This window comes from Corapipo altera, unplaced genomic scaffold (genome assembly GCF_003945725.1).
Source record: "Corapipo altera isolate COAL_440 unplaced genomic scaffold, ASM394572v1 55, whole genome shotgun sequence".
Lineage (NCBI taxonomy): Eukaryota > Metazoa > Chordata > Aves > Passeriformes > Pipridae > Corapipo > Corapipo altera.
In genome coordinates this window covers 2,363,850-2,380,589 of record NW_020884882.1, presented here as the reverse complement: position 1 = coordinate 2,380,589, position 16,740 = coordinate 2,363,850, and the positions used below count along the sequence as shown (strand labels likewise).

The 16,740-nt window shown below is 46.6% G+C and overlaps 1 protein-coding gene across 4 annotated transcripts in view; it reads left to right on the top strand.

Moving 5' to 3' along the window:
- The window catches only part of STAB1 (stabilin 1), a 60,942-nt gene that overhangs the window by 31,134 nt on the left and 13,068 nt on the right, over positions 1–16,740 (top strand). For all 4 annotated transcript variants that reach the window (XM_027640688.1, XM_027640687.1, XM_027640690.1 and 1 more), the window contains 25 exons: positions 95–196; positions 1,152–1,238; positions 1,586–1,697; positions 2,176–2,359; positions 2,626–2,719; positions 3,606–3,764; positions 4,570–4,665; positions 5,034–5,129; positions 5,722–5,769; positions 6,604–6,734; positions 7,151–7,262; positions 7,477–7,554; positions 7,919–8,020; positions 8,506–8,613; positions 9,061–9,192; positions 9,373–9,501; positions 10,233–10,289; positions 11,075–11,170; positions 12,253–12,448; positions 12,954–13,049; positions 13,927–13,972; positions 14,389–14,468; positions 15,367–15,492; positions 15,984–16,057; positions 16,409–16,483. In XM_027640688.1, the coding sequence (XP_027496489.1) occupies positions 95–196; positions 1,152–1,238; positions 1,586–1,697; positions 2,176–2,359; positions 2,626–2,719; positions 3,606–3,764; positions 4,570–4,665; positions 5,034–5,129; positions 5,722–5,769; positions 6,604–6,734; positions 7,151–7,262; positions 7,477–7,554; positions 7,919–8,020; positions 8,506–8,613; positions 9,061–9,192; positions 9,373–9,501; positions 10,233–10,289; positions 11,075–11,170; positions 12,253–12,448; positions 12,954–13,049; positions 13,927–13,972; positions 14,389–14,468; positions 15,367–15,492; positions 15,984–16,057; positions 16,409–16,483 (2,616 nt within the window). The remainder of the gene's footprint in view (positions 1–94; positions 197–1,151; positions 1,239–1,585; positions 1,698–2,175; positions 2,360–2,625; positions 2,720–3,605; positions 3,765–4,569; positions 4,666–5,033; positions 5,130–5,721; positions 5,770–6,603; positions 6,735–7,150; positions 7,263–7,476; positions 7,555–7,918; positions 8,021–8,505; positions 8,614–9,060; positions 9,193–9,372; positions 9,502–10,232; positions 10,290–11,074; positions 11,171–12,252; positions 12,449–12,953; positions 13,050–13,926; positions 13,973–14,388; positions 14,469–15,366; positions 15,493–15,983; positions 16,058–16,408; positions 16,484–16,740) is intronic.

Genomic DNA, 16,740 nt, shown 5'->3' with positions numbered 1-16,740 from the left:
CTTCCTCAGCTCACAGATAAGGTGTAGCCACTCTCTGCAGCAAAAAGAGCAAAGGGGAAGGTGACAGTGCCGATGACTTGTTTTGTTTGTACAGGAACCAACGCTCTTCCCAAAAGAATGTGTCTACATCCATGATCCAGAAGGCCTGAATGTCCTGAAGAAGGGATGCGCCAGGTACTGCAATCAAACCATCACGGTGAGTGTGATGGAAAACCACATTCCCTCTGACAGGGGCTCAGCTCTGCTCCTCCTCTTTCATCAAGCAGAGCTCTGATTCCTTGAGCTGAGAGGGTTGGGTGGGATCTAAAGGAAAGCTGTCCCATACAAAAGCTGTCCCCAGGACCATCACATGTTGTAGCTACCTGCTTTTTCTTTGTCAGAGAGAACACAGGGTACCAACCTGCTGCAAATGTGAGAAAGCAGCTCAGTTAAACCTGAGTGCAATAAATAAATAAAATAAAGACCCCCAGTTATGACCAGCCAAGCTGCAGGAAGCCATGGGGCAGATGGTGTAGAGTTAACTGGGGTGTCCCAGCTTTAGCATTTCTCCTAAAGGAAGCTGAGCACATGGAAAGTGCTGTAAGCTGTGAAGTGATTACATCCTGTTTATGAACCATTGTCAGATGGTTCAGTAAAGTTGCTCCTTGCAAATTTATAGACCTTATGTTTGTCTGCAGCTCCTGAACTCTCAAAGTGCCAGCTGCATGGAATGATTTGGGGGTGTTTTATGAAATACTGCTGACTGTTTGTCTTGTGGTTGTTCTTCCATTAGTGAGTCGTGACAAGGCCAGCAATCCAGGACTGATGCATCCTCCAAAGGAATGCAGTCCTGGGCAAGAATAAAGAGGGAGCAAGTGGGCCAGCACTGTTAAAGAATTAAAAGCTCATAGAAAACATGGACCCAATTTGTTTAAGTCAGAGAGAGAGAGAGAGAGCAGAAAATAGTGGTTTGTTCTGGGAACAGCCTGTGAGCAGAAAGCAGGGGTTTGTTGAAAAATAAGTTCAGGAGGTCCTAGACACACAGATGCCAAAGGTGACAGCCCATTTCAGTCCGTGGCAGAGACGAGGATTTCAGAACTATGAGCACAGGATGGCTCCAGGCAGTTCTTGTCAAGTCATGCCGTACCTTACCAATTTTGCTTTTGTTTCAGAAACCTGGATGCTGCAAAGGATTCTTTGGTCCAGACTGCATGCCATGCCCAGGGGGATTTTCCAGTCCATGCTATGGCCGGGGAAATGTAAGTGTGAAGGATCCTGCTGCATTGCAATGAGCAGTTCCATCAGTGTAGTTTGAGGGTGTAGTTGTAGGTAGGTACAATTCAGAGTTTGTGGTCTAGGACTGAGCCTGCAGTGGGGGAAGCAGAAGATCCAAGGAAAATGGCACATACTCAGTCGGTTTTCTTTCTTGAGCTCTAATGTGAATCAGGTCATGGCTGTTGTGGGATTTTGCATTGCTACCACCACTCTTCAAAGTCCTATTTGTTACTGCAAGTATCAAAGTGCCTTTGATGGATATCAATGTCTTGGCTTTCCCTTTGTTCCCTGAGTTTCAATCATTTTGGTTTCATCTTTGTTTTCCTTCCAGTGCAGTGATGGCATTCAGGGGAATGGCAACTGTCAGTGCTTTGAGGGTTTCAAAGGAACAGCCTGTCACATCTGTGCAAACCCAAACAAGCACGGCGAGAACTGTGACGAAGGTTGGTGACTCTGATGGAGAAACCAGAGGAGAATGTAGGACAAGGATATAGTGCAGGTTCATGTATCCTGGATTCCCTTCTGGCAAGACCAATGTCATGAAAGAAGTGATAGAAGTGCCATCATGGCTGTCCCTTCAAACAGCAGTGGAGAAAACACATTTGATATGACAGTGGTGATGGGGGTTTTGGAAACATCAACCAAATTTAGATCTCTCCTGCTAGGAAACAAAAGATAGTTGACAATGACCTTGAGCTTCATAGCTTAAATTTGAGCCTGTCCTTACAGCCTATAAATAACATGGATCCAGGATCTGTTCCCTGGACAGGTTTTGAGTTATAATGGATGTCTCTCAGGAGATGTCTCTTTGTCAAAAACAAATGGGATGATAACTGAGGTTGTGAAGGAAAGTTGAGAGTCTACACTGTGGTGGATATTGGACTTTTTGTACTTACTGATCTTACTCCATGTGCTTGACAGACTGTGGTTGTGTCCATGGTGTCTGTGACAACAGGCCTGGCAGTGGTGGTGTGTGTCAGTCCTGGTCCTGTAAGGAGGGATATACCGGGAAATTCTGCGACAGGACATCCAAGAACTGTGGCCCGAGCGGGCTGTCCCAGTACTGCCACCAGAACGCTGTCTGCAGCCTCAACGACACAGCAAGGTCAGTCTGTGTGGCAGGTGCACTGAGGGGCACATTGTCACTGCACACTGTCACTGTGCAGGCACTCACAGCTGTGGGGCTGCCAGCCCGTGGCTCTGTGTGTGCCTGTGTGCCTGTCTCACAGGATTGTTTGAGTAACTCAGCCAACCTGCTAGAAACCAAGTCAGGCTCTTCCTTGCTTGAGAGGCTCGTTCTGCCTTTGTGCTCTCTGCTGGCTTTCAGAGGGACTGCTCCACCTGTGTCCCTTTTGTGCTTATACTTTTAAGGTGCATCTGCATGGATGGATACGAAGGTGATGGGTTTTCCTGCCAGCCCATCGACCTGTGCAGTCAGCCAGAACGGGGAGGTTGTTCACAGAATGTAAGTGGGGTCAGAGTGTGAAACATGGAGAAGCAGCTTCTGTCAATCAGAGCAGGGATCCAGGACTCCTGGGACTGTTACAGACTTTGTGTGCTAAATTTCTCTGTCTGTAAGATCAGGTGGAATAGCAGGTGCCTTAACATGGTCATTGCAAGGATGTCAGTCATTTGAGTTGGTGCCAAAATGTGATGCTCCAAGGAGAGTTTGGATGGTTTGCACCAGATATTTTGGCAGCTATGGAAATTAGCTGTACAGATAATTTTTGGTTTGCATTGATATTCCCCTCAAGCTCTTCTAACATGTGTTAACTTCTCTGTTGTGGTGTTCAGGCTGTAGCTTAACTGTGAGCTCCTACTCACATTTCCAGTAGCCATCAACACTACATTATTATCCATAGTAAAAAACATGGTGCTTTATGATGACAATTACTGCCAAATGGTCAAACCTCATCACAAATTAGACTCCTCAGCAGGATGAAGACCTTGGGGCATGTAGAAGGAAATAGGATATGCCACTGGGTACAAAGTTGGTCTTTCCTGAGAGAGATCTGCTCTCCATCATTAATTTCATCCCACATGTCAGGCAGAAGATTGTGGTCCTCCTCTTCAGGAAATACTTTTTCTGTAATGGAAGAGCTTTACAGGATGAGTTCTGAACCTATGCACAAGTGTCTCCCTCTATTAAAACACAAAATGTTTCCAGAATCACTTTACTATGAAGTTTTCTGTGACTTTTGTGGAGAAGATGCTTCCATCCCTAGTGCTGGAACCAGAGTTGTTCATTCAGAAATTCTCCACAGTGTGATGAAGGAGATTTGTTGCTGTATTTTCACTGCTCTCTCTCCCTTCTGCTGAGTGTAATTCTTTCTCTCTCCTCTCTCCTGAAGGCCCTGTGCACCAGTACAGGCCCTGGCACTGCCACCTGCCAGTGCAATGTGGGCTGGACCGGGGATGGGAAGGTGTGTGTGGCCATAAACAACTGCATGCTGGAGAGCAGAGGGAACTGCCACCTCAACGCTGACTGCGTCTACATCGGCCCTGGGCAGGTATGGGCAAAGCTGGGCAGCCAGATGGTGGACTCAACATTTCCTCAGCTGCTCTGAGATGGGTTGCCAGAGGTGAAAACTGGGCTGGCCAGCAGCAGAGCCTGTTTGTCTGCTGCCAGAAACTCCAGGGGCAGCTGCAGCCTCACAGTGCGCCGGCATGTGAGATGCACGGGTGTGTTTGGGGATCCTGCTTGACTCTGAGAGTTTCATGCAGCAAAGGGAAGAGACTAAGCTTCATAACCCAGCTTGGCCTAAGGCATCAGTTGCTGCGTCCCCTGTTCCCAGATCACAGCACTGATAAGCATGTGCAGCTGTTCAGATAGTCTGTGGAGGGAGCTGGTCCAGGAGGAAGGCACACAGGAGAGGTGGCTTCCCAGGATGCTGCTTCTCAAGGTGCTTCTTCCCACTGAACAAGGGGAGTGTTGGACAATGTGCTGAAAATAGGTGCCAAGTCTTTAGCAGATTTTAGTGAGGTGAGATGTGAAAGCAGGAGGCTTTGAAATTAACTCCTTTCCTCTTTCTGCCATTCACAAAGTCTGTGTCATTGCCTGAAAAATCGGAAATAAAGGTGGAAACCATTGTCTTCAAGAGACCCCCATGGCAAACAGTGCAAGGGATCAATGCACTTGAGTAACCAGGCAGCGTGTGTGCTGTGAGAGAGGATGATGCTCTGCTAAGGAAATATCTCCACATTTCCAGGTCTTGAGGGACCAGGAGGAAAACTTGGGAAAATAAATTAAGTTTTGCTGCCTTAGACCCTTTTAGGGTAGCAAATGAGGACACTGATAGTGTCTCTTTCTTGCAGAGCAAGTGTGTCTGCAAGAGGGGTTATGCTGGGGATGGCCACAGCTGTGATGCAATCAACCCCTGCCTCATGGACAACGGCGGCTGCCACGACTTGGTGAGTAGCCAAAGAGCTGCCCCAGGGCTGGCACAGCAGTGGGAGTTCATCTGCTCCCTGACAGAGGATTTGCAGCCATGGCATGGAGAGAATTGCAAGGTTTTATGTTATGTCACCTTACTGTCATGCCACCAAGGTGCTGTGAAGGTGGATCCTCTGATTTTTGTGAGTTCACACAACTAAAGATATCACGTAGGCATAGCAGCATGAGGTGCACATTCAGTGCCACCATACAGACAACAGGAGGAAGGTGCCTGTGTGTGCTGCTCTAGCCCAGGCTGTGGAAGGCCAGAATTCACTTCTGAGATCAGGGTAACACTGCACCACCTGTGTTTGCTCTCTAATTTCCCCTTTCCCTGTATTCCCAGGCTACATGTGTGCCCCTTGGTGGAGGAGAGAGATCCTGTGTTTGCTCTGAAGGCTACATGGGGGATGGCCTGACATGCTACGGGGACATTCTAAAAGTGAGTGACACGCAAATATCTGAGATCCTTTTGAGGCTGGAGAGAACTGGCTCTGCTCTCACTTTACTTTTTACTGTTACCTGAGTTGACTCCTTCTCCCAGCACCAGCCTGACAGCACAAGTGTATTCCAAGGCCACAGGGACAGAACTGATGCCAAGGCCAATTTTTCTCAGTGAAAAAACTGGCAATAATTTCTAAGCTGCTTCACCACTGTGCAGGGAGCACCTGTCCTGTGCAATAAGTCATCTTTTCTTTGTTGTTCAGAAGGTTTTTCAAGTCAGAGCTTATCAAGCCCGTTTTCTGTCATTAGAAATATCAAAGACCACTGTGGATTTAGTCCTTGTTCCTGGTAAACATGAGCAATTGCAGATGAATTAAAAAGAGTTTATTTGGGAATATAGATTTAATGGCTGAAATTTGCATTTAGGAGTGCCCATCTCTCCTCACAATACATGGTGCCTGTGCTGGTTGTGAAGTGAGAGGAATGTCTAAATCATTATTGCCAGATTTGGTATCACAAAGGGTTCCTTTCCCCCAGCCTTGCATCCTGTGCTCAGCAGGGGTAACTCTTCTGTTGTTTCTCTTTGGAAGGAGCTGGCCAGGAATTCCCACTTTGCGGGTTTCTACAGCTGGGTTAAGGTAAGAGCAGCCAAGGGACACCCACACAGGTAAGGTCTGTAGAGGTGAAGTTAGTGAACACTGCTCTTAGAGGACCAGCAACTCCATTTATCTTTTTCAGTAGAGAAAAACAAAAAAGCAGTGAAGGAGAAATTGTTATAGAGCAGGCCTGTAGGAAAGCTGTGGAGTTTGTGGTACAGTGAGGGTCATAAGTGTGTTTTGGGGGCCTTGTTTCTAGCACAGGAGGGAGCTGGGGCTGTGTTACACTGAATTTTCATGGTTGTACCATCTGTAACTCCTGGCCATCAAAAAACAGCTCAGAAGGAAAGAAGAAAGGGTAGCATGGTAATGCTATTTTTCAGAAGAACATCCTTTGAGAAGTTAGACTGTATGTTTGCACCTTTTCTTGTTGCTGCTTCCCTGTTTCTGGTGTGGGAATGGCAGAGACACTCCACAGACTGCAGCAAGTCTCTGGAAATGCACTATGATGGATGGCCTTTAATGAGCTTTAGCTCACCTGTCCTGCACCATACACTGCTTTTGCCAGCAATAATCTTTGTCCCTCCCCTAAGAGTGCTGTTGAGGGTTCAGAAGGGGTTTATGTCTATGACTGAATGGGTTTGAAGGGTAGCTGCAGCACAAAAGTAAGGCTTAAAGCAACAGGTTTTCCCTTGGCAATCATGCCTGGGAGAACCAGGAGAACCAGGAGAGCCTGCTGTGCTGCTGAGCACATGCTACCTTCCTACACATCCCTTTCATACGACTGTGAGAGTGGGATGGCTGTTGTTTGTGTTTTGCACTATAGATGTGGCAGTGGCGTGTCTTACTTGTTCATTTTTGTGCTTTGGACAACAGAAATCTCTCTTCAGCATCCCAGCAGGAACCAATGTCACTGTCCTGGTGCCATCAGAGGCAGCTATCAAGAACTTGAGTGACACTGAGAAAGATTTCTGGTTGACCCCCTACATGCTGCCATTTTTAGTCAGGTATGAGGAGCCTCCTGCTTTTCGTTTACTCTGCCAAACAACAGTAACAGAGCCATGAACTGGATTTCTGATTGCACATGATCAATAAGGAGTTATCTTGAGATAAATACAGAAGCAAATTTAAATATCTAGCAGGCAAAGTACTCAGTAGGCATTTAAAACATAACAGACCACAAGCCATTGGAAATGGGGTTTTTTTCCTGTATTTCACATATTTTCAGAGAGAGATTTCTGTGTATTTTCAGAGAGAGATTTTTGACACAGATGGCATCAGAACAAGTAATTCCCTCCATTGTTCTCTCCACATGCTTAATTACTTTATGTGAGAGATGTGAATGTTGGGTGGTACAGTTTTACCTCCCTGTTGTTACCAACAGTTCCTTAATCTTTTCTTTGCTTATCTTTGTTCCCTCCAGGGCCCACTTTCTCGAAGGTGTCTTCACTGCTGAAAAGCTTAAAAAGTACGACAGGCCAGAATTACCCACTCTCAACCCACAGACCAGATGGCAGATAAACACCACGAACAGTGTAAGGGTTTCTTACATAATGCTCTTGCACCCATCTCAATTTGACTGTTCAAGAGCTGCTGCATCTAGTGGGGAACCTGGATGGGGCAGTGATGCCCTCAAACACAAAAACTGTATCCACACTAACCATGTGCAACCTTGAAAGAAAATATATCTGGTTTGCACTTACTTGGTAATTTCTAATCTTTTTGCTTTTCCTTCTGGTACTTTTGCAGGTATTAACCATCCAGAATGCAAGTATAGTTGTCAGAGACATCCCTGCCAGCAACGGCATTATCCATGTCCTCAGTAAGGTACGACACTGGGAAACACTGCAGCTGTAGCAGCAGGTTTGTGTTGCAGCCTCTGTGGTGGGGCCAAGGAGGAATACATGTCTGGACAACTAGGAAGGGATATAAAGGCAAAAATATATCAAGTTATCACAAGTCCTGACAGATGTTTCCTGTGCAGCACTGTTTAATGTTTAAAACATTTGTCTCCAGGACAAGCAGGAGGGGAGTTCCCTTCTCTTGGCTAACAGAAGTGTCCAGGCTATTGCAGAATTGTGTAAAATGAGGCCTTTTCTAATTGCCTTTCTTGCAAGCAGGGCAGGAGTCTGATGTGACTCCCCACAGGGTCCCTTGCCCAGCCCTGGTTATGAACCCACTTTTTCCCCAGGTTTTGTTGCCGCCTTCAGGAGATGTCCCAACGAGTCCTCCTGGGCTGCAGGAACAGCTCGAGTCAGTGGCCTCATTCAGCACATTCAAGGAGTTGCTAGAGGTAAGCAGCTGAGGTGAGCACTGCTGTCACTGTCAGAACTGTCTTTTGAGCAAAGTCCCACCTTACCCTCTACTGGTGGACCAAAATTTGGACTGCCTGGTGAGGAAAGGGAGATCACCCGTTTCCCACCATTCATGAGGAATCTTCTAGGAAAGCTCTTTTGAGCAGCCAAAGAGGTATGTAATTACAGTTAGATCTCTAGATCACTGGCATGTATTACAGTGGAAGATGACCTGTCTACTGCAGGTGCTCTCATGCCTGACAGGGCAGAGAAACCCGGAGGAAAGGGGGTTTATCAGCTATGATAAAGTACGTTTAAGTCAGCCAGGATGAGGAGCAAGCAATCAGATGTGTGTGACTGAGCAGAAGTTCTATATTCCACTTTCAAGCATTCCCTCTTGCTTTTGTGTCTTGGCTTCATGTGTGGTTTGGTTTTTAGTGAGTAGAAGAATAATAACTAATGTTACTGTTTGGACATTTTTTAGCAATACCAGCTCACTGGGAAGATTGAGTCCTCTGAAAAATACACCATTTTTGTTCCTGAAAATAATTCCATCGAGGAGTACTGCCATGCTGCCAATGTGACCCAGTTGGTAAGCTCACTGCCTGCTTGCAGTCTGAATATGTACACACTGTTTCACTGTGGAGAGGACACACACATCTGAGGCTAAAAGCTGGGAGAAACGTGGCACGGAAATGAGAGCATCTCCTGGGGTGTTGCAATGGGATCTGAAAAGAATATCAAGGCTCAAATGCTGATTAGATTAGTATGTAGATAGGTGACACAATATATTCCCTTTCCTGGCTAGCTATGCACATCTGTGACAATTTTCAGACTTCTGGAAGGTCTGAAAACATTTAGGGCTTCATCAAGTAAAAGAATTATTGTGTGACCAGTCACCTGTGATAGAGAGTTACTAGGTTCTATGGGCTTAATTAGCTGTTACAGATGCTTAGGAACATTTCTTATGCCATGCCTCTGACTGAATTGCAGGGAGGATGTCAAAATAGTCCTCATATTTGTATTTTTGTGGATTTAGGACAATGCAACAGTGCAGTACCACGTTGTACTGGGAGAAAAACTCTTGCCCACAGACCTGAGAAGTGGAGTTCATAAGAACAGCATGTTGGGGCTCTCCTACTGGCTAATGTTTTACCAGAACAGCACCCAGGTAAGGGAGGCAGACTGTTCTGCCACTTGAGGATCTGGCTTGACCTATCACTTCCTAGGGCTGGGGCTGGATACACCTATTTCTGTTTTCCACACCCTTGCAAGTTTACTGCTGTGACTGTCTGACAGCTGCCAGGCAATCCAAGGAGTTTTCTTCTTGCTGTTTTCTTCTGCTTTGCAGAAGTTTGTCAATAATATTCCTTTGGATGGAAAATTCCTCGAGACCAAGAACGGAATGCTGGTCGGGGTGTCGCAGGTGCTCCAGATACAGAAGAATCGTTGCACTGCCAACACCACCACCATACAAAAGGTAATGATGGTGACCAAGGAGCTGATCACCATTTCTCAGGGTTTCTCCACCTGCTGAACCAAACTGATGGATAACAGACAACCTGCCTTGTGTCTCCTCATGGATGAGACAGTAGCTTGTGGTCTGACTCCAGATGAACCTTGTGTGAAATGGGACATCCTGGAGACTTGGCACATCCTAGACTCAGATTCTGTACTTCTAATGCAACAGATCTGCAGCTCTTGTGCAGATGACATTCAGTTCTCTTGCTGGGGCTCTCTCAGTGTTCCAGCTTTGGTGCAGGCTGATGCAGGGACTCCCAGATACTCAGCTGTGGAAGGAGAATCCAGTCCAATTCTTGCATGCCATGGCCACAAGCTGCCCTAGAAAATGCTGTCTGGGCTGCCAAGGAGTCATGGCCAAAGTCCAGCCTGCATGAACCTTGTAGCTCTGAAGATTTCAGGGTCAGACTGAGGTAGGTCTGCCTGCTACAGATCAGAAAAGAAGTATTTGCAGCTTTGCATGAAGGAACTCCAGGCCTTAAGAAAGCCCTACCCAGCTCAGAGATTCAGGAAAGGTGTAGCACTTGATCTCTTCTTTTGGTGTTTTGAGCCATGGAGTTAAATACATCTTTGTCTTTGTCCCAGCCAGCAGCCAGTACAGCACCATTTGTGCTGTAATTCAGGATTAGTGTCTTGGTGTGACATGGGTAGAGGGCACACATGTGACTTGTCCTGTTCTCTGTGCCCTAGTCAAGATGCGGCAAGTGTGAGAAGGGGATCAAGTGTCCTTCTGGATCAGTTCTTGTGGTGAGTCTTTGATTCATGTGACAGTTCACAGACTATTTGCAGATAGTGCTTTGATGTCCTTTTATTGCTCTATAGATGATATCTTGATACCTGAAAAAATATGCCCTTGAGTCCTCTGTGGCTCATCCATTACCAAGGTTTGTAAGAGAAAGCAGAAACCAAGGGAGGGTTACAGAGGAAAAACATGGGCATGGATCACGAGGCTCTGTACAAAGCTTTTTTAGGACAGAGATTTTAGGAGCCCTTTAGTTTCCCCACTTAGCAGAGAAGAAAAGATGTCTTTTTTTTTTTTTTCATCTTTCACTCTTTCCACATTACCATCAAGGAAAGCCAGTTTAGAGGTGCCAGCAGCAATTTCCCTGCCTGGACCATTGGTTTGTTCACACAGATGGGCTGGTTGTGCCTGTAGCTTGTTTGTGAGTGACAAACATTTCCAGAGAGGAAAATAACCAAGCATCTCATCTCCATGCTGGCTGTGAATTGCATAACAGCTACATCTGGCTTCTTAGACTTCATTGCTTTACTCTATGCCCAAAATTTTCCAATTCTTTCTTCTCATTATTCAGACTGACATGTGCAGCAAGGATTTGGCAGGTGACAGAATTGACTCTGTGTGGTGACCTTACATCCAGAGATGCCTCATTGGTCTCAGCTCTGGATAGGGCTGTTTAGGGCTGTTCCTGTAGGACACAAAACAAGAACACTGTCATATGAACTAAAAACTACGTTGTTTGCCTAAATATTGTAATATCCTTTCTCTGTATCTGTGTTAATTGTATCCTCAGGAACTGCCAGGGAGCAAGAATCTCGCTCGCTGCGAGCTGCGCTCCGGGGATGCAGGAATACTTGGCTGCCATTTCACCTGTGCAAAAGTTTCTCTGGTGAGAAAAACATTTGCCTCTGACTCATTTTGACAAAAGTGAGATGGGTATCAGCAGTACAGCTATGGAAGTACAGGCTGTGCTGAAGTCCTGGCTGTGTCTGTGCCATGGCATAGCTGAGGCTGGACCTGTCTGGGAGTCGCTCTCCATCCTGGAGATGGAGGGCACTGGAGCAAAAACAGACCTGCAGGAATGTCTGCACAGTGATGGATTGTGATCTGCTGCTTTGGTATTGTTGCCCTGGGTTTTGTCCTGCAGAGGAAGAGAAGGAGTTGAATGTTTGTAGTCTGGTTTCCTGAGGAAGTGAGGCATGAATGATGGTGTTTTCCTTATGCATGTGCCTGCCCGAATGACTAATTGGAGCTGAATCAAAGGGAGGAGCAGAAGGTCTTGCACCTTGTGTTAAGTGACAGCCCCTACCAGTTTTGTGAAAGTGTGTGTCTGGGATAAAACACTTGAAAAGGAAATGGTAAAAGAAAAACTTGCATGAATTTGAGGTCTTACAGGTATTGCAGCATCTCCTGGGAAAGTTTAGTAGGAATGGGAGATTTAGAGAAGGAAGAGAGGGAATTGGACATACAGTACTCACAGGGAGAGCTTCAGTCAGCACTTATACCTCACTGGGCACTTCTGCATCCCTTCATTAGATGATGTTTCTTTTCATCTGTACTTAGTCCCGTCATGGTTTCTTCCCTCCATGGGTAGATGCAGAAAGAAGTGAGAGCTGTTAGTTTAGGCTTTGGAACCAAATCAACCTCTCTCTGCCCAACAGAGAGACACAGTGGGGACACAGCCAGGAAATAGGCTGGAGGGGGCACAGGACTAAACATCTGAGTTACTCACCAAAGGGCCAGTGTTGCTCAAGGGCCATGCAGACCTTTACATGAAGCTCTGGGCCACAGAACACCCTGGTTTAGGGTGTTCACTCCATCCTACCTGTGCACACACCTGGTTCTTTCATGTGTTGTCAGAACTATGGCTATTGCGTAGTTAAAGCAGTAGAACAGCATCCCCAGTAAAGCTGTTCCTTGTCTGTGCTGCACAGGATGGCTCATCCCAGCTTGTTCTTGTTGGTTTTCCAGAGATCCGTCTGCTGCCCCGGCTACTACGGACACATGTGCGAGATGTGCCCAGGGAAGCCAGGCCAGTGGTGCTCTGGGAACGGGGAATGCCAGGATGGCATGGAGGGCAGCGGAGAGTGCCGGTGCCTGGAGGGTTTCCACGGCACTGCCTGTGAAATGTGTGAAGTGGGACGATACGGGGCTGACTGCAAATCAGGTGACACCAATGGCTACTGCAGCTTGTCTCGAATGTCCTGCTTGCAAAGGGAGGAAAGTGGCCACGTCTCAACTCTTGGGAGGGGTGGTGGGAAGGGAGAAATATCCCAGAATTTCTGAGACAGGCAAATGGCTGGCAGGCCACAAGAGTGGGACAATGTGAATGAGTGAGTGAGTGAGTGAGTGAGCAAGCACTTGTGGTCAGCCAGAGGAGTGGCCTCATTTTTCATCCTCAAACCAAAGCATGTGCCACAGCACATGTGCTGCTCATCCTGTTGCCACCCAAACCCAAGATGTTTTCCTACAGAAAGTAGAGGCAAGTGGTCTATTCCTGGGCTTTTTGGCCTGGCAGTGAGGGAACAGGAGCTGATACTCCTGTGACATTTTCTTTATGGCACTTTGGTGAGTTGGATTAGGAACAGAGCAGCCAGCAAAATGGCAGCAGGTCTGTCTGCTTGTGAGAGCTGGTTAGTTTGACAGTGATGAGTGTTGTATTCCCCCTGCAGAATGTGCCTGTGACAACGGGATATGTAACGATGGACTGCAAGGGGACGGGAGCTGTGACTGCTTCCCAGGGTGGAAGGGCCCCACCTGCCAAGAGAGTACGTGAGTGTGAAGGGGCTTGTGGTGTAACATTGTCTTTTTAGCACAAAAATCCGTGTGATCCTCCTTAGTTGCCAGAGGAATTCTGTGTTAGCTGAGCAAGGTGACCACAGTCGCATTTTCATCCTCCTGAAAGCTTTTCAGACTGTGCTCACTCATTCCCAGACAGAAGCTGCATTTGTAGTTTAACTTCCCCAACAGCACATGAACCCTTGAGATCTTTGGATGAAACTCATATCGAGAAAAACCCATCCCCTGCTTCCTTTCCCCACTGAGACTGGAGCACCACAATAACAGCCCCGAGAGAGAGAGAGATGGAAGCTTTCAGCCAGATTGGGTTGACCATGACTCCTACTTGCCTAAAAGGGTGGCAGGACTTCACTTGAATTTTAAAAGGGCCACTGTGTCTGCAGAGCTACTTTCTCTGCTCACATATCTATTCATTTAGGTGAGCTCAGGCTGTATTCTGCCATTATCAATAAATCTGTCATTGTGTGTCAAAATAACACGGTGAAGATGGACTTGGGATTTTGTTTAGCATTTGGGTGGAGAGAAACCTGAACTTCTAAATACTTTGGCATTTTAAAGGTTTGCACACAAAGACTTATTTTATAGTGAAGTGAAATGCTTTGGGGGCATTTAGAGATAGAAATTGAGTGGAGATGTCCTATCTAGTGTAAATGTAAAGCATGAAAATATTTCATCCTTTGCTTCAAAAGGACCAAAGCCAAATGGCTCTGTATGTCTGGATTGATGAGGTTTCATTCCTACCAGTGTGGAGGCCTTTTGCAGGGTCCATTTCTCTAGCTGGCAGAAATGGCCCCAACAAGTGCTAAACTGAAAATGCCAAGTCACGTTTGTGTCCTTCTCTTGCAGGAATCAAGACTGACCTATGCAATAACACCTGCCATCAAATGGCCAAGTAAGTGCAGACAAGGGGCTGAGTCATCCATGTGTGTTTGTGAGTGTTTTACTCAGAGGTGATTCTGTGTTTAGGCCTTTGCAGAGGTGTAGGAGAAGGTGCCTACTCATTTAAAATGGAACTAAAAATTAGTTCCATTCTGAGAACTCTCTTTGGTGCTGAGCTGCAGCCATTTTCCCCAAGGATTTTATCTGTCTGAGCGTAAATTCATTCCAAGTCCCTTCTGCATATGTGGATGGCCTGGATGCCAGGTCCTGGCCAGCATGACTTGAGTGTTTGGTGCTGTAAAGAAATCCACAGCATGTTCCTCCTGTGGTCATTGTGGTCTCTGCACATGCCAGGCTTGTACTTGTTTCCTGCTGGCTGAGCAAATCAGGAGGTGCCATCAGTGATTGTTTATCCCTTTCTTGTTTCAGCTGCCTCAATAGTTCCACAGATTCCCTACCTATGTGCTTCTGCTCTGCTGGATACACAGGGAATGGGACCCATTGCACAGGTACATCCACTGAAGACACAGTGAAATAAATGACGTGATGCTGCCAGAGGAAAGATCACTCAAATCCTTTTCCTCTCAGTCATCCATCATGAGCTCTGCTGTGCTTTGGTAGAGAAGTTTTCCAGTCCAGAGCTTTACACAGGATGCTCTTGATGTTGCTAAAGCCTGTGAGAGAGGGATATAAAGGCAGGAAAGTGTAGGAGAGCAGTTTCTATTGCCTGTGGAGAAAGATGCACATGAATGGGTTGTATTTGTTCTGATATTACAGCAATGGTGGCAAAGATATAACAGTTTTGTCCATGAATCCCTGGAATATGGATGTTTCAATTCCATAGAACTTTGTGATTCTTCTATTTGCTGACCATGCCAAAACCAGACAGAAGCAGTGCAGCAGTTGTGCCAAAATGAGGTAGAAACTTGGGATACCACTCCAGAGCTACATTACAAACCTGGTCTATGTCAAAAGCAAACAGAGCAGGGAAAAACAAGTGATAAAATTGTAACAGTCAGAACAGTGGTAGACATTTCAGTATCTTTTCAGTATTGTCCTTGTTGAAATGTGAGTGAGAGGAGGGGAAAAAGAAAAAAAACCCACACATTTACACTGTTCAGGAAAATATTTTTTTCTCATCTAACCATTAGTCCTCAGTGAGCAAATGCTTTGAGGGAAAGACTTATTAGTCCAGTTTGGAGGTTACTTAAGCTCAGCTTACTTACTTGAACTGACCACTCTCAGCTCTGGATGAGGCTCCAGACCCTTATAGGACCAACATTTTGATCAAGAAACACAGGGATTTTAACAAGACACGATTTTTGTTAAGGTGGATGAACATTCTGGCACAGTTGATTGTTCCCAGGTGCTCTGAGCTGATTCTGCTTCTCTTGTTTGTGGTCCCAGAAATAGATCCCTGCACTATGGACCACGGTGGCTGCTCCGTGCACGCTGTGTGCACCAAAGTGTCCCCAGGAGAGAGGACCTGTGTCTGCAAGGATGGCTACGCTGGGGACGGGACACTCTGCTTGGGTGAGTGCTCAGTGCCTGCTCTGGGGATAGCAGAGAGGCATCATTCCTGCTTAGGGGGATTCCAGCCTAAAAGCTTTAATGTTTTGGTGTCAAATCAGAAGAGCCCTGAGAGGTTTCTCACTCTGATCCGTGTCATGGAGAGGCCCAGAGACAGAAGGTGAGGGAAAGCTCACACAGCGGTGCTCTGAGATGAAGGTGGAGCTGGAGGAGAGTCCAGCCCTCTCATATCCTTCAACAGACACCCAGACAGGCATGGAATTATCTGTGGGCACATTTACCACAGTTTAGAGACCCACATGTGGCAGGAGTAGAACTTGCAGTTGCTTCCTATTCCTTTGCCACCGCAAGACAGTTTCCCAGGAAGGTGTTTCCCAAGGTGGAAAGGTTCTCCCTGTTGCTTTCCCAATACCTCTTTGGATCACTAATTTCCAGCTGCCTTGTGCAACAATTTATACAATTTATTATTAATATAATTTATTGTTTTGCTGCAGAAATTGATCTCTGTCTTGAAAGCAATGGGGGCTGCCACACCAACGCTGAGTGCATCAAAACAGGCCCAAAGAAGGTGAGTATGCAGGATGGATGTCAGGATAACATTATTATGGAGATTGTCACAGCTCTGTAATTCTCTTAGAGACAGTCCTGCCCCTTGCAGTACCCTGCTTTGTGCTTACTACCTTCCACAAAGAGAAGTTGCCTGGGAAGAGCATGAAAAGATGGCTGTTTCCATGAAAGCAGATGGCTTTGCTGGCCAGAGGCTGGAGGCAGTCTCGGGTTGTATTTGTTGTGGACACAAGTGTGGTTATTCATGAATGCAGCAATGGGTGTTACACCACATGCCTTCCATCCAGTGCAGCCCTTGTGTGTTTTCTTTACTGTGTCCAAGTTTCAGACTGAGGATCTGTTCTCCCTCCAGGTTGCCTGCAACTGTCTTCCTGGTTACAGTGGGGATGGTGTGAGCCAGTGCAACCCCATCAACCTGTGTGAACAGGTATGTCTGCATTTTGCTGCTACCAGAGGCGAAGGCCACAGCCTTGAGGTGTTCCTTTCTCCCAGTAGTTAACAGCAAGAGCAGCATTAGCCTGGTTGTTTGGAGCTGCCTGTCTTGCCTTTCCACATACTGAAGGGATTTCCTTGTGTATCTGGTTTCCATTGCCTCTCACAATGACCTTTGAGTGTGTTGGTCACCTGGCACTCCCTCAGTGTGGCAACAGTGCCACAGGGTTGGAGGCAGGTGGGCTGTTTCCT